Source organism: Hippocampus guttulatus, chromosome 14, assembly GCF_054856545.1.
Source record: "Hippocampus guttulatus isolate MCC_2025c chromosome 14, RoL_Hgut_1.0, whole genome shotgun sequence".
In the NCBI taxonomy this organism is placed as follows: Eukaryota; Metazoa; Chordata; class Actinopteri; order Syngnathiformes; family Syngnathidae; genus Hippocampus; species Hippocampus guttulatus.
Window position 1 is genome coordinate 4,014,462 of NC_141274.1, and position 20,285 is coordinate 4,034,746.

Consider the following 20,285-nt stretch of genomic DNA (forward strand, 5'->3'; position numbering starts at 1 on the left):
TTTTTTTCGGCTAAAAATGCCTTACTATACATGGTCATTTTTTCCCAGCCAAAAACGCCTTACTATACATGGTTGTTTTTTTTTTCGGCAAAAAACGCCTTGCTATACATGGTCGGTTTTTTCGGCTAAAAACGCCTTACTATATACATGGTCGTTTTTTGGGCTAGAAATGCCTTACTATACATGGGTGGGGTTTTTTCGGCAAAAAACGCCTTACTATACATGGTCGTTTTTTTCCAGCCAAAAACGCCTTACTATACTGGTCGTTTTTTTGGGCAAAAAACGACTTACTATACATGGTTGTTTTTTTCGGCTAAAAATGCCTTACTATACATGGTCGTTTTTTCCCAGCCAAAAACGCCTTACTATACATGGTCTTTTTTTTCGTCCAAAAACGCCTTGCTATACATGGTTGTTTTTTTCCGGCAAAAAACGCCTTGCTATACATGGTCGGGTTTTTCGGCTAAAAACGCCTTACTATATACATGGTCGTTTTTTGGGCTAGAAACGCCTTACTATACATGGGTGGGGTTTTTTCGGCAAAAAACGCCTTACTATACATGGTCGGTTTTTTCGGCTAAAAATGCCTTACTATACATGGTCGTTTTTTTCGGCCAAAAATGCCTTACTATACATGGTTGTTTTTTTTCGGCCAAAAACACCTTACTATACATGGTCGTTTTTTTCCAGCCAAAAACGCCTTACTATACTGGTCGTTTTTTTGGGCAAAAAACGACTTACTATACATGGTTGTTTTTTTCGGCTAAAAATGCCTTACTATACATGGTCGTTTTTTCCCAGCCAAAAACGCCTTACTATACATGGTCTTTTTTTTCGTCCAAAAACGCCTTACTATACATGGTTGTTTTTTTTCGGCTAAAAATGCCTTACTATACATGGTCGTTTTTTTCGGCCAAAAATGCCTTACTATACATGGTTGTTTTTTTCCAGCCAAAAACGCCTTACTATACTGGTCGTTTTTTTGGGCAAAAAACGCCTTACTATACATGGTTGTTTTTTTTCGGCAAAAAACGCCTTGCTATACATGGTCGGTTTTTTCGGCTAAAAACGCCTTACTATATACATGGTCGTTTTTTGGGCTAGAAACGCCTTACTATACATGGGTGGGGTTTTTTCGGCAAAAAACGCCTTACTATACATGGTCGGTTTTTTCGGCTAAAAATGCCTTACTATACATGGTCGTTTTTTTCGGCCAAAAATGCCTTACTATACATGGTTGGTTTTTTTCGGCCAAAAACACCTTACTATACATGGTCGTTTTTTTCCAGCCAAAAACGCCTTACTATACATGGTCGTTTTTTTGGGCAAAAAATGCCTTACTATACATGGTTGTTTTTTTCGGCTAAAAATGCCTGACTATACATGGTCGTTTTTTCCCAGCCAAAAACGCCTTACTATACATGGTCGTTTTTTTCGTCCAAAAACGCCTTACTATACATGGTTGTTTTTTTTCCGGCAAAAAACGCCTTACGATACATGGTCGTTTTTTTTCGGCTAAAAACGCCTTACTATACATGGTCGTTTTTTGGGCTAGAAACCCCTTACTATACATGGGTGGGGTTTTTTTCGGCAAAAAACGCCTTACTGTGCATGGTCGTTTTTTTCGGCTAAAAATGCCTTACTATACATGGTCGTTTTTTTCGGCCAAAAATGCCTTACTATACATGGTTGTTTTTTTCGGCCAAAAACGGCTATACATGGTCGTTTTTTTGGGCTAAAAACGCCTTACTACACATGGTCGTTTTTTTCGGCTAAAAACGCCTTACTATACTATGTCGGGTTTTTTCGGCAAAAAACGCCTTACTATACTATGTCGGTTTTTTCAGGCTAAAAACGCCTTACTATATACATGGTCGTTTTTTTCAGCTAAAATCGCCTTACTATGCATGGTCGGTTTTTTTCGGCTAAAAACGCCTTACTATACATGGTCGTTTTTTGGGCTAAAAACGCCTTACTATACATGGTTGTTTTTTTTTCGGCAAAAAACGCCTTACTATACATGGTCGTTTTTTTCGGCTAAAAACACCTTACTGTACATGGTCGTTTTTTTGGGCTAGAAACGCCTTACTATACATGGTTGTTTTTTTGTCGGCAAAAAACGCCTTACTATACATGGTCGTTTTTTTCGGCTAAAAATGCCTTACTATACATGGTCGTTTTTTTCGGCCAAAAATGCCTTACTATACGTGGTCGTTTTTTTCGGCTAAAAACGCCTTACTATACATGGTCTTTTTTTTCAGCTAAAAACGCCTTACTATACATGGTCGTTTTTTTCCGCTAAAAACGCCTTACTATACATGGTTGTTTTTTTCGGCTAAAAACGCCTTACTATACATGGTCGTTTTTTTCGGTTAAAAACGCCTTACTAAACATGGTCGTTTTTTTCGGCTAAAAACGCCTTACTATATATGGTCGTTTTTTTCGGCTAAAAACGCCTTACTATACATGGTCGTTTTTTGGGCTAAAAACGCCTTACTATACATGGTTGGGTTTTTTTCGCCAAAAAACGCCTTACTATACATGGTCGTTTTTTTCAGCTAAAAACGCCTTACTATACATGGTCGTTTTTTTCGGCTCAAAATGCCTTACTGTACATGGTCGGTTTTTTCGGCCAAAAACGCCTTACTATACAGTCCATGGTTGTTTTTTTCGGGCAAAAACGGCTTACTATACATGGTCGTTTTTTTCGGCTAAAAACGCCTTCCTATACATGGTCGTTTTTTGGGCTAGAAACGCCTTACTATACATGGTTGGGGTTTTTTTCGGCAAAAAACGCCTTACTATACATGGTCGTTTTTTTCGGCTCAAAATGCCTTACTGTACATGGTCGGTTTTTTCGGCCAAAAACGCCTTACTATACAGTCCATGGTTGTTTTTTTGTCGGCAAAAAACGCCTTACTATACATGGTTGTTTTTTTCGGCTAAAAACGCCTTACTATACATGGTCGTTTTTTTCGGTTAAAAACGCCTTACTAAACATGGTCGTTTTTTTCGGCTAAAAACGCCTTACTATATATGGTCGTTTTTTTCGGCTAAAAACGCCTTACTATACATGGTCGTTTTTTGGGCTAAAAACGCCTTACTATACATGGTTGGGGTTTTTTCGCCAAAAAACGCCTTACTATACATGGTCGTTTTTTTCAGCTAAAAACGCCTTACTATACATGGTCGTTTTTTTCGGCTCAAAATGCCTTACTGTACATGGTCGGTTTTTTCGGCCAAAAACGCCTTACTATACAGTCCATGGTTGTTTTTTTCGGGCAAAAACGGCTTACTATACATGGTCGTTTTTTTCGGCTAAAAACGCCTTACTATACATGGTCGTTTTTTGGGCTAGAAACGCCTTACTATACATGGTTGGGGGTTTTTTCGGCAAAAAACGCCTTACTATACATGGTCGTTTTTTTCGGCTCAAAATGCCTTACTGTACATGGTCGGTTTTTTCGGCCAAAAACGCCTTACTATACAGTCCATGGTTGTTTTTTTCGGGCAAAAACGGCTTACTATACATGGTCGTTTTTTGGGCTAAAAACGCCTTACTATATATACATGGTCGTTTTTTTCGGCTAAAAACGCCTTACTATACATGGTCGTTTTTTGGGCTAAAAACGCCTTACTATACATGGTCGGTTTTTTTCGGCTAAAAACGGCTTACTATACATGGTCGTTTTTTTCGGCTAAAAACGCCTTATCTCGCGCCACCTTACCTCTCTGAGCTCATCCGCCCCTACACACCTGCCCGGCGCCTCAGGTCTGTGGACCAGACTTTAGTAGAAGTACCAAGAACTAAACTGAGGCTCAGAGGGGATCGAGCCTTTTCTGTTGCTGGTCCCTCTCTCTGGAATGACCTCCCACTGAACATTCGGCAAGCCTCCTCGCTGCCCATCTTCAAAACCCTCCTCAAAACTCACTTGTATTCTTTGGCATTCGACTCAGCATGACTTAGATTTGTTCTTGGTTTTACTGTTTGGTGCTTTCTACCGCCTTTATTACCGATTTGTCTTACTGTTTATTGTGCATGTTAAATTGCTCCATGTACAGCACTTTGTATGCAGCGATGGCTGTTTGAAAGTGCTCTATAAATACTGTTGACTTGACTTGACTTTTTTCAGCGAAAAACGCCTTACTATGCATGGTTGGGTTTTTTTCGGCTAAAAACGCCTTACTATACATGGTCGTTTTTTTCAGCTTAAAACGCCTTACTACACATGGTCGTTTTTTTCGGCTAAAAACGCCTTACTATACATGGTTGTTTTTTTCGGCCCAAAACCTCTTACTATACAATGTTATACAATGTATGCTTGAAATGAACCGAAGTGATCGCGTGATCATCATCGGAACCAATCGGAGACGGCGGGAAAAGCAGTGCGGAAACCAGGAAGGCATGTAGCCCGACAGCGGTGTTTGAGGATAAGACGCTTTTTCCTACAAAACTATTAATCGGAAGGGTGGGGAAAATGACATACACAAATGAAATGAACACCACAGGTTAATTTTTAAGGATTTTTATTGCGTTCACAAGCTTTCCCTGAAAATTAAGAACAATTAAGAACAGAAATTTACAACTTTTTTTGTGGATTTTTGTTAACTTTAAGGACCTGTGGGAACCCTGTGTCAAGGGAAAACGACGCGCCAGGAAAAAAAACTGACTGCAATTTTGGAATCAGCATAAAAATTTCACTCAACACATTATTTCTTTTCAAAATGTACCGCAGTGTAATATGCCAATATTCAAGGGATCAGCAAAACAATAAACAGCACACAATCTCACACACTTCATGAACGATGACAACTTAGCAGTTCACGTATTATTTTGCTTTGTGCAGTGTGGTCATGAGTACATCCCACGCTTCCAAATGTCCACCGTTAAGTCCAAGTGTTTGAATTTTTCTTTCTGTGTGGATAGTCCATCCCTTCCGTTAGGAAATGGGGGCTAGTAAAGGCAGTGTCCAGCCCCCTGCAGGCCTCGGCAAAGCAGAGAGAATTCCTTCACCATCTCCTTTACACGACGTTTGTTGCTTTGCTCCCTTGGGGAAAGGAGAATTTTGCTTTTGTAAAATCATCTGTTAAATCTCACTTTGAGCCATGAGCGACATTTACTGAAGACATGGCCTGGAGCAGTTCAATCAACGCATTTCTGGATGTGCAATTGTGTGCTATAAACTGATTTACCTGAGAAGCTGCTCGGTAAAGTTGTGTTTCTGCTCCGTGGAGATTTGTGCAGAGGGGAATCCTGGTGACTGCAGAAGTTCTTGGAGCCACTGGGACAGCAGAACCGGACAGTGTCTGCTCAGACTAAGCAACACCTCGGCGAAATAATCCATCAGACTTCGAGGAGATCCACCGCCAACTGCCTGTGAGAGCCACGCAGATGGGCAAAAGAGTTGAGTTGGATTTGCAAAGAGAAATGAGATGTTGACGCTGTTCACAATTGTTAGATTCCCCCCCCCCCCCCCCCGAGGGAAAATAAATCAGCGCGTATCAGACTGACCTGTAGGATGGTCTCTGTAAGGAGCTTTCCGTCCCTCTGCAGCACCTCGCCAAGAGATGACACGTCTTGACATCGGGACAATAATTCGGTCTGTTGCCAAAGGACAAAAATAAGACCCATTGAAAAGCGGCTTTCTTCCAAATAAGACACAATGGAACCACCGAAGTCAAATGCACAAAAACTACCAGGTGAAGCGTAATTGCTGTTTTGTTTTGAGTTAATTGCCATTATTTACTGAAAAAAATGAGCCCAGTGCTTTTCTTGTGTGTGTGTGGGGGGGGGGGGGGGGGGGTCAGATCAGAGTGATAAAATTAGTGCTTGGCTGCTATCTTGTGGCAGACTGGTGCCAAAGATTTTCTTTCCAGAGTCCAGACCATAGCCAAATCCATTACGTACGGTTAAAATGCTATTCAGGCAAAGCAAAAAGAACAAAAATAGCTTCCTAAAAAAGGTTTTTTTTAAAAAACGTAAATTGACAACAAGTAGACACGTTGACAAAAAAAAAAGATATAAAGGCATTTTAAAGAAAAGGAAAGAAACTAAATGTAGCTTTCTGAAATTACTAAAAGACCGTACAGTGAAGTTGATTTAAAAAAATGAGATCTTGATCACCTGATCATTTGACTTCGGGGGTTTCACTGAACACTGAACTGTGCGCTATTTCGAGCTAACTTCAACTTACAAAGAAGAAGCTGGTAGCTTTTACTGTGGAGGTTTCAGGAAATTTAAGTGACAGAATTCCTGAGCATGACAAAGCAAAAGAGTTTAGTCTTGAAATCGTGGAAAAGAATATATTCAAGGTCAAAATGGCTTTGACGTGTTGATATTCTTAGCTGAAAATCATGAAGTATGAATGTGACTGTGACCTGTACACAAAATACTCACCGCAGTAAAATAGTGCATTCACGTCCCGATGATCACATTCCAGGTACAAATCGGGTTTTCTTTTAAGAACCTATCCGCAGATGTTTTGAGTTAAAACTTTCAAAGTGATGCAGAAAACCTCGGCCCCTTTCCAAAGTTTCCAAGCCAACCTGAGCATGAAGGTGCATGAAGGACTCTGCAACATCAGGATGATCCCTGATGCCTACAAAATCACAATCGTGATCAAAAGGAAAGTCAGTTGTTTAAAAAATAAAAATAAAAATACCTTGTTGAAATATTGTCACCGTGGAAGACGTCAGAACTTTCAACATGTTCTTAATGGAGGAGATGTGGCATTCCTCTCCAGCAAAGACGTGAACCATCTAAGGGAGAACAGAAGCCGTTGGGAGTCTTGCCGCCATTTCCTTTGATTCTATCAAGGCGTATACCTGAGACGCCAGGTCAAGTGCTGAGGCTTGCGGGAAGGTGCTGTAAATTTGACCGAGCGTCTCACTCAACCGAGCGACCAAGGGCCCGAAATCCCGGAGGAGAGTTCGAATGGACTTATCAAATACTCCACACACTGCCTGCGGAGGGGAAAGGGGAAGCACTAAATATAATAAATCATGCAAGTGTAGACTTATTGGACTATCAAAAAGGCCCCTCACGGATGAAGCCAGAGGGCAGCCATTTTACGTTGCCACTGTGACTGACAATCTCTGTTGTGTGTTTCAGGTTCGGATACTGAGAGCCTCTCAAAGAACAAAACTTCACTCTTTGCATTCGGAGTGCTCTGCTTTCATTTCGTTGTTGACGGTTTTGACAACATGATGCCGACAAATCTTGGACTGACATTCGGAGCTACACCTTTTAAAAGAAAATATACAATCACATTCTTAATGATACAATGTGCATGCTCATCTCCCAGACTTCCTGCTACAACAGTATGCCATAAACGGTGATATTTTCACCGAAGGGACAGAAAATCAAGTGAAAGAGCCATGTAGAAATCAATGTAGTCAAGTTAAGCTGGCTTAGTGAGTGGCAATGGGAGGTATCTGCCGCTGGCTTAAATTTTCACAAAACCAAAACCAATTCATCGGCCAATTAATTTTTAAAAATAGATAATGAATAAATTCAAGGACAGCGGTCACTCGAGCGGCCATCTTATCATGTTATCAGGTTACAGGGTGCATGAAAGGGTTAAAGAAGAGTTTCTTTTTTTCTATTGGATCCCATTAGATTGCAGGTGTACCTATTATTGTGAAGGTTAACATTTCTACACCTTCTTACCTCCACCACCTCAGTGTCCTCAAGCCATTTGCTGAGGATGTTCTGGATCACTGTGTAAACTTGCTCTAGTACCACCACAACCTAAAAACAAGAGAAATAGCTTGGAGCATGTGCACAGACATTTGAACATTTTAAAAATATATATTCTTGATAATGACAGCTGCCCGTTGCAGTTATCATTTGCATGAATCACTAGCAGAGCCAACAACGCTTGTTGTGGCTTTTTCATCCTTACAGCTGTGGCGGCTCTTAACTCATTCACTCCCAAAGACATATTTAGATGTCTTTTCAGACGCCACACATTTAATCCCAGCTCCTCATTTTATATTGACTGTAATTGAAAAGGGCCAGCCATTTTCAGACCCTTTTCAAGTACAGTCAATATAAAATGAGGAGCTGCGATTAAATATGTGGCGTCTGAAAAGACATCTAAATACGTCTTTGGGAGTGAATGAGTAAAAGACTTTGGAAAATAAATAATGCTTACCGGTAATTCATTTAAATTTAAATGATTTTGTTTGTTTTTCCAATGTAATTCTAAATTTGAGGGTGCGCTTGTCTTTAGGCACTTCTTTGCAACTGCCAGTCTGGTTGTGTTTTTAATTGTGCCCTTTTGTTGTGATTAAATGGTATCTCTCATTTTTCTCAAAGTACTCATAAGACGATTTTTACTGGGTTGCGTGTGGTTTGAGGGTGAGGCGGTGCCGCGTGGACCGCTCCCTCGAAGCCGTCTGCATATCTGTTGATGTCCAGAGAGGAGAAGAGGCTGGACAACATTCCCAGGATGTGAATGATAGACTGTTTATGGGCAGGATCAGCCTGCACAGGAAGAGACGTTCATCAAGTCTGATGTCGTGACACTACTATTTCGCAGTTGACGGTCATTTGTTTAATCGAGGGCTGAACAATTAATCATACTCAAAGCACTGACATTGCAATATAGTCGAAAGCGATTTTCAAATCGCAAAGCCTGCTATTTGGGAAATTAACCATTTTCTATTTTTCACCTACCGCTTGCTGGGCCAGACTGTCCATCTGCTGGATATGAGGACTGATGAGCGAGTGCAATTTTCCCAAGATCTCCTCGACTGGAAGAGCGGAAAGCAGGAAGCCCAGAGCCTGCATGAGCCACATGCACTGGCTGCTCTGCACATACAGAAAATCCAATCACACATGGCTTCCTCACTTGCAGCACACTGATCTTTATCTCAATGCTCACTCACCTTATGGATACCTTTAACCAGCACATCCTATCGAGTAAGACATTATTATTATTTGTACCGATGTAGTTTCCTCAACCATCTGAAGTCACGTGTACAACCTGGCACACGGTGAGAATGTCCTGAGTGAAGGACCCGAGGTCGTGTCGACACTCCCTGCAGATCCTCTTCAGAGTCGAAACACTGGACACGGACAGCTCGGGTCTCGCCAAAGCTTGCAGCACCATGGGTAACATGCCCCCAAGCATCACCGGGTGGTCCACCAGCCACTCCGCCAGGGATCCTTGGCAACATTAGCCGATAAAATACATGACAAAATCTGCTTATAATACACTGGAAAACAGTACATCATTAAAAAAAAAAAAAAAAGTTATTTAAATCTGTAAAACACTCATTCTCAAAAATGTACCTGACTCTAAAATGAATAAAAAACACTTTAGGTACCTCTGAGTAAAGAGTAAAAGTGAAAAGGCCACACTGTTAAAAAAAAAAAAATGGATGAACTCAAAATTTTCTAGGCAACAAACTTCACTCAAATTTTAAGTTGGCTGAGTCAACAAAAGGTTTTGATGTTATGAAAAGTGGCTGCCTTGCTTTTTACAAAAAATAAACAAGACTTGACCAAACTAATTGTCTATTGACTATTGTTCCCAACCTTAAAAACAGAAGTAAAAACAACTCAGCTAATGCCTTTGGCGCGAACAACTTGCTAGCTTTAGCTTGTGCTAAAATTGTTAGCTTGTGCTAACTAACATTGTTGCCAAAAATGACAATCGTTTATATTTCAAAGTTGTTGCAACTTAAATAACTGTTTTAGCCCCCAAAATACAAGTTGTGTTTTTTTACAGTACATTTATCATTTTATTCATATTAATTTTCTGTAGTCGTTAGTAAGTAAAATGCGGTTCACTTGTGTTCCTTGATATCTGAGTTGCTGTACATATAACTTACATCGTTTGACTTACTGTATGAACGGTTCAATGAATCATTGCAATCGTTTCATCAATGTATTAGAGTTGAACGAACCCATCGGGTTTTGCCGTGTACTGTACTACAGAATAACAGGAGCGGTATTCCACACACCTATCGTGTACATGACTGTGTCAGCCAGCATGACGTTACTGATGTTGATTCCGGGGATCAGCCCAATCAGACCTGGGATGACGTCTGAGTAGTTCACATCGATGGTCTCGGCTATGGACTGGAAGCCGAATAACAAAGCCTCTGTTTCCTTGAAAGGAGAATGTAGAATAATACACCAAAAGAAAATGAGAAGGGAACAATTGTGGATGTGTGTGTGGGGGGTGCAGTTTTTTAACTTCATGGCTCTCGAGTTATGAACCATTCAAATCTAGAATCTGGACTTGAATGAATTGAAGTAGTTCTACTACCTGCCATTGTGCTGCCTGCTGGGGGTCCATCAGCTGCCTGCCCAGGCGGTCGTAAAGGTTACTGAGCAGCTCGGCTCCCAACATTTCGTAGACGTACATCAATGTGTCCGAGATATCCACTCTAGGATGTAAAACAACAGGAAAACAAATCTTTTCTGTCATGAAATGAAGACACTTTTCAAACTTTGAAAATGCTGAAGTTGTGGAGATACAAGCAGCAAGTGCAAAACAAAAAATTGCTAGCTTTGCTAGCTCTCCGAAGGAGGCAACCAAAATGTAAAAATGGTTCATTTCATAGGTCTAACCTGTAGATTCTGAACTGCTCCTTGTCATCACAACTCCAGGAGGTGTACTCTTCCTGGGAAGGGTAGTGGCATTTGTGTAGTAACACATCCACCAACTGGAAGTAAACGGGTCGGTAGACTTGCAGATAAATGGCCTGCTTCTCCTCCTCAAAAGACAAGATGTCATCCTGAACAGAAACGTAAGAACGATGCAACTCCTGCACGAGGTTTGCGGATTTGCATTTGGTCCCCACCTGCAGAGTGTACCAGAAAGTGAGTGTGAGGGAGCTGGTTGTCTCGCTGATTGGGTACTGGCCAGGAATCCCAGTACAGGACAGAATCATGTTGACCAAGGCAAGATACTGCTGCCAGTGCTCCACCTGCTCCAGCAACACCCTGTCATACACATACATGACTCGTTTCTAGGGGTATTAAAATGGATCGATGTTTTTTTTTCTCCCCACCTCCGAAATATCGTGCTAAAAATTACAGCGGAAGGTAAAATCCATATTGTGCAAACTTTTATATGTCAAACTTTCATGCATCCATCCATTTTCTAATCTGTGTATCTTCACGAGGGTCGCCGGCATACTAGAGCCTATTCCAGTTGTCTTTGTGCAGTAGGCGGGTTACACCCTGAACTGGTTGCTCTCCAATCGCAGGGCACAGAGAGACAAACGACCATTCACAGTCATAATATCACCTAAGGACAATTTGGAGCATTCCATTAACCTGCCACACGTTTTTGGAATGTGGGAGGAAACCGGAGCACCCGGAGAAAACCCACGCAGACACAGGCAAATCAAAATATCTCACAAACCTGATGTGCTAGAAGAAAAAAAAAGGAAAAAAAAGCAAAGATAACTTTGAATCAAACACAATGACATCCCGCAGACATATCCACGGCGTGCAGAATCTGTCTGCCTGCCCTCCATCAAATCCACCCAAATTGCATTAGACCACCTGCGTCACAACTTAGACCTGCTTTTAGCTGGTCCAAATTCACCCGGGGCATGTTAATAACAAAACGTCCTCGATCTGCTAGAATGCCCTGCGAGGCATAACACGGTCTTTCAAATTCCCAAGCACGGTAAACTAGACTTTCAAGAAGATGCGCCAATTATGAAGATGTGCTCATTTTTACGTCAAACGCCACGTGAGCCTTTCAACCAAAATAAGGCACTGGGAATCAAAGTGGCTTTTCGTGTGCACCTGGAATGTGTTTCTCCCATAGCGACGGCAATACGGCAGATCCCATGTGAGGTCTCCATGTCCCCGTCTTGAACTGCTGTCTTCAGCTGATCATGGAGACCCAGCACCTGAGGCATTAGACTCATCAGAGCACTGACGTACCTGGATAAACAAACACACACGTTGATCGTATAGGAATCAATAATTATGTTGAACTAAAAAGAAACTATTCTTAAACACCGCTGTTAAAAATGCATTTTCCATTAAGTACTGGCAGAACCGAATGTCAAGAAGGGTGGGTCATCAGCATGTGAACCCTTTCATGCACCCTGTAACCTGATAACATGAAAAGCTGCCCACTGTCGTAACCGCTGTCCCTGAAAGGGTTCAATATAATTCATACCAAAACTCGTAATCATAATTACTGTAGTCACTTTTTTTACATGAGCAGTAAAGTAACAAATTTTCTTTTAAAGTCAAGTAATCAGTAAAGTTACTTTTTCAAGGTAACGCACAAACAAAACACACACAGGCCCACACACATGTAAGGCTCCATCACAACTGTGTGACAAACCACATGTCAAATCACAGTGACTATATATTGGTCTATGTCCTGCAGCGTTTACCTCTGGCAGTCAGGTTGTGAGATGGCGCTGACAATCGTCTCGACGGCTGAGTCAAACAGCACAGGGTTGGATAAAGTCGTGAAACAATCCTGCACCAGTTCCTGAGTCTCCCCCAGTTGCACATCCAGTCCCAACCAGCTGGACAAGCAGCGGAGCACCTTCTCCTTCACCTGACTCGACGAATCCTGGCTTTGGAGGAGCTGTCGCAGTAGAGGACATATGGCTCTCCACTCCCCAGCCAGAGCTTCCCTCAGCTGTCCGCGTCGGCTCTGCGCCAGCCGGCTGCTCTGGAACTCCTCCGGAAGTACAACCAGGAGCTCCAGCAGTGCAAGGCAGTGCAGCTGAGGGTCCTGTGTCGCCTTGGCATCTTCAGGGCTCTGAGGTTGGAAGGCTTGCACCATGTCAGCAACCGGGTGTGACCAGACATGGGGAATTAAGTTAAGGGCCATCGCGGCCAGTGTAACACATAGCCTTGTTAACACCATTTTCGGGCCGGAGGAGAAGTGCAAAATGTGAGAAAGGAGCTGCGCTCTCAGGTGCTCATGTTGGTCTGCGGGCAGTTCGCTCCAGTGAGAGGAGATTTTGGTGTGGAGGGTGCAGGCACCAAAGAACTGGACTTCGGGGAGCTGTGGAACCATACGAAAACATCTTGTGAAATGCTCATGGGATATAAATCCAGAAGGGCTCTGAGGTCAGTAGCCTCGGGTCAATTAGCAGAAGCCAGAGTTGAAAGCAAACATAGTGCATCAGCATTTAGCTGTTATGCTGCAAGCAAATGGAATTAGATGCCAACAGAACTGAAATTAGCCACCCATCCGTCACATGTTCCGGTACTCATTTGAAAAGTGGGTGTCTCTAAACAAAAGGTGCTCTCTCCCAATTTTTTATTATTATTTTTTAGATGTCAATACCATCAAATCAAAGCTGGACTTCTGAACTTTTGTAGCATCTTCATCTATTGATCTGGCACCCAAACGTCTTCAGTATACAGCACGTAAAACAAAAACAAAGGTGCCCTGTCTTGCCTTGTGAGTGTGCAACAAGCTTATCTCAAATTTGAAGTTGATCATCAGACCTTGTCAGGGCTTAGCAGGGTCCAGCAGAAGTGCCACGCCTGGGCAGATGCCTGAGCCTGCGTCAGCCACTTCTGGGCGGCATTCTTACGCTCCATGTCTGGCTCAAAATACAGCTGGGAGAGAGCCTGGAAGACAAGTGGGAGTCGGTCACAGGTACACTTGAATCAAATTGCATGAATATTCATCCTGGAGGAGCGCTTGATTCAAGGGGGTCAAAAAAACATTGCCATAGTTACTAATCCGAAGCATGCCGTGGTTGCTATTATTAGGGCAGCAAATGCTTATAGTTGGTATCATGTTACAAAAATGTCTGCTGGTCTTTATCTCCCCACACTGTCATGTTAAACTGCTTTTGTTTGATAATGAAATGTTTGTATACAGTCCTGAATTAAAGTCTTTTTTCTCCATTGATTTTTTAAAAATGTATTTTCTACGACCAGCACACAAAAAAGAGAAAGAAATGATTAAACTGGAGGTGGCATCAATATGTACTTAAACGACATTTTTACATCAGGCATGAATGCAATCTTCCTCGATGTCAATACTAAGGTCTTATGGCATTCTATTTACAGTTTTGCCATGACAAAACTATTTTTGAAAGACCAGTACAAAGACTTGGATAGATAAAGTCGTACAAGTCGTTAGTTGAAATTCATAGCGCTAACGAATTATCCAATCAGGTTGCTTTATGGGACCGAAGTAGTGGTACCCAGGCTCCCTCTAGTGGCACCCAAAAGAATAACTGAATTAAATGTTCAAACTGTACGAAGGTGCCGTACAACTTTTTTTTTAAATCCAATACAGTACATTCAAGTTAAGTACAATTCACGAATCTGTAACTTTTAAATACAACACATTTGTGTTTCATCCTTTGGCAAAGTTTGTTTTCCAACATTTATTTTGGTACAATTTTTACGTGCAATACATTCCAATCAAATCGAAGCATTTTTTAAATGCAAGTACTGTACAATCCTCGGATTTTTAAACAAATAAATAAATGCAACTCACCGCCTCCACATTCTCCACTGTCAACTCCTGCAAGTCGACAGCGTTCGTTGCACCCTCCGACTGGTGCAATACGAAGGTGTCCCCACGGGGCCCCTGGATATCCATGAGGACTCGCCTTTGGTAAGAGGATTGACAAACAGTTCAAGAGCACACGCGGCCCAATAAAGTGTGTGAAAGCAAACAGCCAGAGGACACCGAAGAGTGTCTGTCAGCTGCCCACACTGTCACGTGACCACACTGACCCCTTGGCGGACTTGAAGTCCGCCTCACAAGAAGCGATGAAACCGGATTGCTTCAATCATTCAATGGCGGGAGTATTTTCGAGCACAACAGCCACCCTCAGAGAGTTAAAATAGCCGCCAGAATAAAGAAACTGCGGTTATCCGTGTTGAGCGCGAGTCGCGAGACATAAAAACAGGCGCGCCTCTGACGCACCCGCTTCTGATTGGCTGTGCGTGGAGGCCAATGCAGGAATCTGCAGTCAGTACGTCAGCTTGCAAATTGCTGTGGTGGTGACAGGTGAACGTGGAAGTTAAGTATGAACCTGTAGTGTGACTAAAACAGTGGCTACCTTTTGGTTATTATTGTGCGCTCGTGTGTGTGCCTGCACAAGACCACACCCATGCGCCGCTTCAGGGTATTTTTAGCCCTGATGGTGTCCCGTCAAGTATCAAGTAACAAGTTTCGATCAACGGGACCAACGCACCAAAGAGATTGCGGTCCCGGTGTACTTCGAAATTACTTTCTGCTCGGGGATGAGATGAAGTCAACGTTCCTTTTTGAATTCATCTTGGTTTTCCTTAGCGAGCCATCCCTTGCAAGATGTGGTAGTCATCGTACGTTGTGGCGAGTCAGTTCGTGCTGGCAGTCTCACTCAGCTACGGAATAACGCGTGGAACGGCCAAATTTGTGTTAACGTGGAGTAAACATTTTGGACTAAAAAGTCAGACCGTATTTGCAAATACATTTAAAAATATACATTCGAACGTCGAACGACCAAGTGTTAAATAAAAACTTCATGCAGCACAACTACGTTACTGTGCTGCCCTCTGTTGGTTTGATCACGAGAAAAGTACACTTTTTTTAAAAATCTGTTTCCCAACATTTATTGAGCCAAGGCCTCCATTTACATTTGACAACTCTCTCAGCTGCTGATCAATAAACACAATTCCTGAAATAATTGCTTTAATTTACTCGCAATTGTGATTGATTTACTCGCAGTGACGTGTGGCTGATCATGACTGAAGTGGACACACGGGTTTATTGTACCCTCTGGTATCGAGATCGTTCTGCCTGTCACTAGACGACGCTGGAATAGACAAAAAGAATTAATAATTTCCAAAGAAATTCGGTAAAGCATGATACAGAATTCAAAATGCTGCAGGTCAGGTTTGGACCACGACAAAGAGATCAGAATGTATGGCAGTCCTCAAGGCTCAACACTGACTCCTGTGAATGCTTCTGTGTGTTGTGTGAAAGACATTGAGTTGCCCTGTGGCTGAAATGTGTTAGGTAGAGTAAATGAAGGTGGCTTTCTAATGACCCACGGCACCCTTGATGATTCATCACAAGTGTGCTGTTTAAAATAATATTGTCATTGTCTTCTGTCATAAGAGGGAGCGGTTCTCTTGTCTGTGACCTGTTGCTTTGGAGTACTAAACTCACCTGCTGGGATATGCAATGCGGACCAAGACCAATAAAAACTGCCCCCCAACACAAATCTAATACATCAACGTCAAAACAACAAGGCACTTGCAATTGACAAAAACCCCAGTCTTGACAAATGAATGAAGCCAAGTGCTGCATTTATTTAGAAAAAAAAACAATTATGGTTTGGAAGTGCCATGTTAGGCCACTCCTGACAAGGAGAACCAGTCAGGTCACTTATCGTGACTTCAGTGTTTAGGAGTATAAAACAGACACTGCAAGAAATATGGCAAAGGTGAAGTTGCTGATGTGTTTGTATGGCTACTCCCATCCTGCAGGCCTTTCAACAGCATTTTTTCATCTCGCACCAAGACCCCAAATGGGGTCGCGCCCAGCCCAGCAAGTGGTGTCCAAAGCTGGCGGTAGTCAGGATCATCCCAAGGAGAGCCACATTCCCAAAAGCTCCGCGCATTCTTTTTCTAGGATCTGATTGAGATTTTTTTTTTTTAACAAATTACTTGAATGGCACTGAATCGAAAAAATAAATAAATAAAAATCACAAATTGTTCAACACCATCTCACCTCCTGTTGAATAGCCCTGCGCGTAAACCTCCCGGCTGATGATCCACACAGCACCGAGTCCACTGCTGAGACGCTGAAAGCAGACACACACGTTTACGTTTTGTCTGACATGTTTGATATGCATTTGGAGCAAAGTTTGTTACTTCTGAAGTGATGTAGGTCAACTTACAGGACACTGCAAGCCACCAACAGCGAGACAGAAAAGGAAGGCGGGGTAGAGCTCCAGACTGGTTGAGGATTTGACGAAGACAGAGAAGAGGACAATCGAACAATCTTAATTTCTGAGGCAAATGGGGTGCATCTTTTAGTCTTAATGTCACATTTGAATTTGATCTGATGCTATTTATAAAATATAAATGCATCCCCATATGTTCACTTCCTGCAAGGTGGAAAAGCGTATCTCGTCATTTTTGTCCAATGCATGTTCCTTACTCACGTGTTTTGGTGTGCACGCTGCACACAGTTGAAAATGGTGCCCTCTTCGCTGTCATCACTGTACATCTTGGGGTACTGTTAAACGAGACATACACACATATTGTGTTTGCGTTGTGGTTAGAATGAGCAGGCATTTTCCATGGCATGCTGCAGCTAATCTACAGATCAAACGGTTTTCTGCCGTAAGACGTCAATCTCTCAGCTCACCGGCACGTTGTACTTCTTGCGAGCTTTGCCTACTTGAAATGCCAAGTGTCCCACCATGATCATACTGGCAACACCAGTCAACACTACGTAGCCGTACTCCTTGGACAGAACAACCATCTTGACACCTGTGAGGGGAGGGGGGCAGTTTGATACAGTCAAGTGCAAATGGGTATCACACTGTACATAGTAAAACGTTATTATACAGTAGTTAGGTGAATTTTGTGATTGTGAAGGACATACACGTGTTTTTTTTATGCATGATGCAATGTTCACTAAAATGACTCATCAATACAAATCCCAAGTCTTAGAGGGCACAGGGAGTCCTCCACGGTTTACGGCGGACTAAATTTTTGTAGGTAGTCGATCGCTAACCAACACTAAAGCAGCAGGAAAGTCACAAATTCTGAAAATATTTGTGAGAAAATAATGGCAGGAGGTAAGTATAGAAAACATACGAAAAACACGAAGTACACTATTACGTCCGCAAAACCCAAGGAAGGATTTGTGAACGCGACATACAATGATTTGGGCTAATTCGTCTCCTCGCACTGGATTAAATGATTTGGCGTGAAATTGAAATTATCGCCCCTGTATTTCCCCCAAAAGCAACACGAGCGCGCAATCACGCCCTTAAAAAAAGGTCAAACGAGGACAGCGTCATGACACCGTCCACACAACAGCCAATGCAAACTTGTATCCTTGTACTTTTCTCCTATCACAAATCACAGACAAAAGCCGCTTTACCTTACAGACGAAGCAGGGCAAAACGAGCACCGCTTACAGTCGATTGAACAGAACAATGACAATAAAGATGGTCGGACTTCCGCGTTGGAGTTTACGTAACACGCGCCAACTATGGGCGTGGCTGCAAACTTGCGTACACGTAATATAAATATTGTAACTATTTAACTAATAAGAAAAGGCTGGGATGTTTCCCCCCCCCCCCCCCCCCCCCCCTGAAAATCCACAGAGGCTCTGCACAGCCACTTTTTACTTAGGACCTCGCCCTGGTCGCACTGGAAGGTCCACTGTGAAAAATTATGTGTTGGCTAGAAATCCCCCCCCCCCCCCCCAAAAAAAAGACTGTATATAGCTATACAGACGGATATTTTAAGTGCACTAAATTTCTATTCAGCTTGTGGAGTACATATTACAAGACTATCAAAGAAAGCATAAGACAGAAACACCTGTTGGTCATTTTTCCTTCGAGCTTTCACCTTAACCAAACACCTCATTTTTTACAGCGTGGAAAGAACGTGACGATGTGTTCAAATTCCACGGAGAGTTGGAATCGAGAGCTCCCAACACTGTAACGCATGAGTTGCGTGAAATAATATATCCGCCCGCTGTATCCGAAGTTCTACAGACCTGTGTTGGCTCTGCAGCAAGTGTTCCATGATGCTGCTAGCAAGCATTCATCACTAGATGTCGTCATAACATCACCCAACAGTCGACGCCAAACATCTGCGTTGACGGCAGAACGGTGGGTGTCACGTGCCCATAAAAGCAACCCGGTCTGTCCTCCTTCACTTCTGCCAGTGCATGCGTCAGTAAAGCACGCTCATCGTACAAAGTGCACAGAGGGGTCTTTCAGCAGCATATCTGTCACCCCTTTGCCCCCACCAAAGCCCCCTCCTCCTCCACCGTGCTGACTCTGATTCAGCGCTTCAACACCTACACATAGAACCAAGAATAGATTCAGACTGGGTGAAGGAGAACATGTGAGACCACCCTGTCCCATTACATCTCCCATCATCTGCTCGCAAGCCGCATATGCTCACTTTGGATTGGTGCATGGTGCAGCCAGAAGCTAAATGTCAGGAAAGATTATTTTGTTGTCAATATTTAGCATTTTCTATTTTCGGTACCCCATGGGTGCTCTGTTATGGACAGAGATGTCTCTCTGGGAGTTGCTTTGTATTCTATCAGTTTAATTCAAAGTGTGTGTCTTCGTGTGTGTGTGTATTTTCACCTCCCTGGAATATTTCTCTCTTTGGATGGAAAGATGTGAACATCACCATAGGTCATAACTTCACCACAGTAGGCTTCAGCATGTATTGTATTGTATTGAATTGTAGTCCTTGTAAAATAAAATTTGACACAACACAGAGAAAAGTACTGTTCGCAAGCCTACCAACTATCAATGAATAAATAAATAAAAATCTTGTCAAGTATTCTAAATAAGATTCTGTCTCGATAAGATTCTATTCCACACATTCTCCCATCTAGTTGAAGACCATTTAATGGTTATGCCTTTCATTTAGATGTTACGGTTGCTGTAAATCAGTGATTGGAAATTGCAGCCCACGGCCTTATTTATTTTGATAACTTAAAAAAAAATTTAACAAAATTGGGTGGGGAGCTTTTCGCTCTTATTCTTGTCTATATTTGATCTCCCCGAGTGACGGCTCCAGTTTTTATTTTTTCGCTTCAAGGGGGGGCCTGAACCATACCTAGAGGGCTGATAAAATAATTTATCTGTATATTTTGGAATATCAAACGAAATGCTGGAGAGACTTAACTTGGGCTACACAGATTACCGATGGCCCCTTGCCCCGGTGTAACGCCATCCCTGGTCTCCCTCTAGAGCTGGTGAAAAATGGTGGTCTCATTTATCATTTAACCCTTTCACGTACCCTGTAACCCGGGGGTCGGCAACACGCGGCTCCAGAGCCGCATGCGGCTCTTTAGCGACATCTAGTGGCTCCCTGGAGCTTTATAAAAAATGTTTGAAAATGGAAAAAGATTTTGATAGTAGGCTAATATAGCTCAAATAGATATAGATACATGGTGCAGCTCTGAAAAAGGAGAGCTGTGGTGTTGGTTTTTTAAAACGTACATTTTATGCTTTTAAAAGTCTTGACAAACACAGACACGTCTGCGTCTGACTCCGTGCCTTCTACTCGAGAGGCGTTCAAAGACAGCCTCCGAAAAACGGAAATTAATGAT

The 20,285-nt window shown here is 42.4% G+C and overlaps 2 protein-coding genes across 5 annotated transcripts; both read right to left on the reverse strand.

Moving 5' to 3' along the window:
- Positions 1-4,510: 4,510 nt before the first annotated feature.
- Positions 4,511-16,108, reverse strand: LOC147194516 (importin-13-like). 3 transcript variants are annotated; one of them, XM_086129245.1, is made up of 21 exons: positions 14,466-16,108; positions 13,457-13,582; positions 12,382-13,007; positions 11,777-11,917; positions 10,819-10,960; positions 10,586-10,752; positions 10,281-10,401; positions 9,973-10,120; positions 8,991-9,172; positions 8,893-8,919; positions 8,681-8,815; positions 8,342-8,488; positions 7,670-7,750; positions 6,826-6,963; positions 6,663-6,759; positions 6,547-6,599; positions 6,398-6,467; positions 6,195-6,253; positions 5,513-5,602; positions 5,194-5,375; positions 4,511-5,048 (listed from the first exon to the last, which is right to left on the reverse strand). In XM_086129245.1, the coding sequence occupies exons 1-21, from the start codon at positions 14,568-14,570 to the stop codon at positions 4,955-4,957; spliced, it is 2,931 nt and encodes a 976-aa protein (XP_085985371.1). In that variant the 5' UTR covers positions 14,571-16,108; the 3' UTR covers positions 4,511-4,954. The 3 variants fall into 3 exon arrangements, 1 of the variants encoding a protein (XP_085985371.1); XR_015102848.1 differs by lacking the exons at positions 4,511-5,048; positions 5,194-5,375 and having other exon boundaries at positions 5,515-5,602; positions 6,682-6,759; XR_015102847.1 differs by lacking the exons at positions 4,511-5,048; positions 5,194-5,375 and having other exon boundaries at positions 5,576-5,602; positions 6,398-6,599; positions 6,682-6,759.
- A 145-nt stretch (positions 16,109-16,253) lies between these two features.
- On the reverse strand, positions 16,254-18,726 carry mgst3a (microsomal glutathione S-transferase 3a). 2 transcript variants are annotated; one of them, XM_086129246.1, is made up of 6 exons: positions 18,705-18,726; positions 17,337-17,461; positions 17,131-17,204; positions 16,864-16,921; positions 16,695-16,767; positions 16,254-16,598 (listed from the first exon to the last, which is right to left on the reverse strand). In XM_086129246.1, exons 2-6 carry the CDS (start codon positions 17,451-17,453, stop codon positions 16,456-16,458), a joined length of 465 nt encoding a protein of 154 aa, XP_085985372.1. In that variant the 5' UTR covers positions 17,454-17,461; positions 18,705-18,726; the 3' UTR covers positions 16,254-16,455. The 2 variants fall into 2 exon arrangements, with proteins under 2 accessions (XP_085985372.1, XP_085985373.1); XM_086129247.1 differs by lacking the exon at positions 18,705-18,726 and adding an exon at positions 18,081-18,242.
- Between the last annotated feature and the right edge of the window lie 1,559 nt (positions 18,727-20,285).

Excerpts from the sequence above, each read along its gene's own strand:
- mgst3a (XM_086129246.1), bottom strand. The coding sequence starts at position 17,453 with ATGGTTGTTCTGTCCAAGGAGTACGGCTACGTAGTGTTGACTGGTGTT. Across the intron at positions 17,205-17,336 it reads GCAAGAAGTACAACGTGCCG|TACCCCAAGATGTACAGTGA; the intron begins GTGAGCTGAGAG and ends CTCGTTTAACAG. Across the intron at positions 16,599-16,694 it reads GCAGGGCTATTCAACAGGAG|ATCCTAGAAAAAGAATGCGC; the intron begins GTGAGATGGTGT and ends AATCTCAATCAG.
- LOC147194516 (XM_086129245.1), bottom strand. The coding sequence starts at position 14,570 with ATGGATATCCAGGGGCCCCGTGGGGACACCTTCGTATTGCACCAGTCG. Across the intron at positions 13,008-13,456 it reads CCCTGCTAAGCCCTGACAAG|CTCCCCGAAGTCCAGTTCTT; the intron begins GTCTGATGATCA and ends ATGGTTCCACAG. Across the intron at positions 8,920-8,990 it reads ACATTCTCACCGTGTGCCAG|GATGTGCTGGTTAAAGGTAT; the intron begins GTTGTACACGTG and ends CTTACTCGATAG.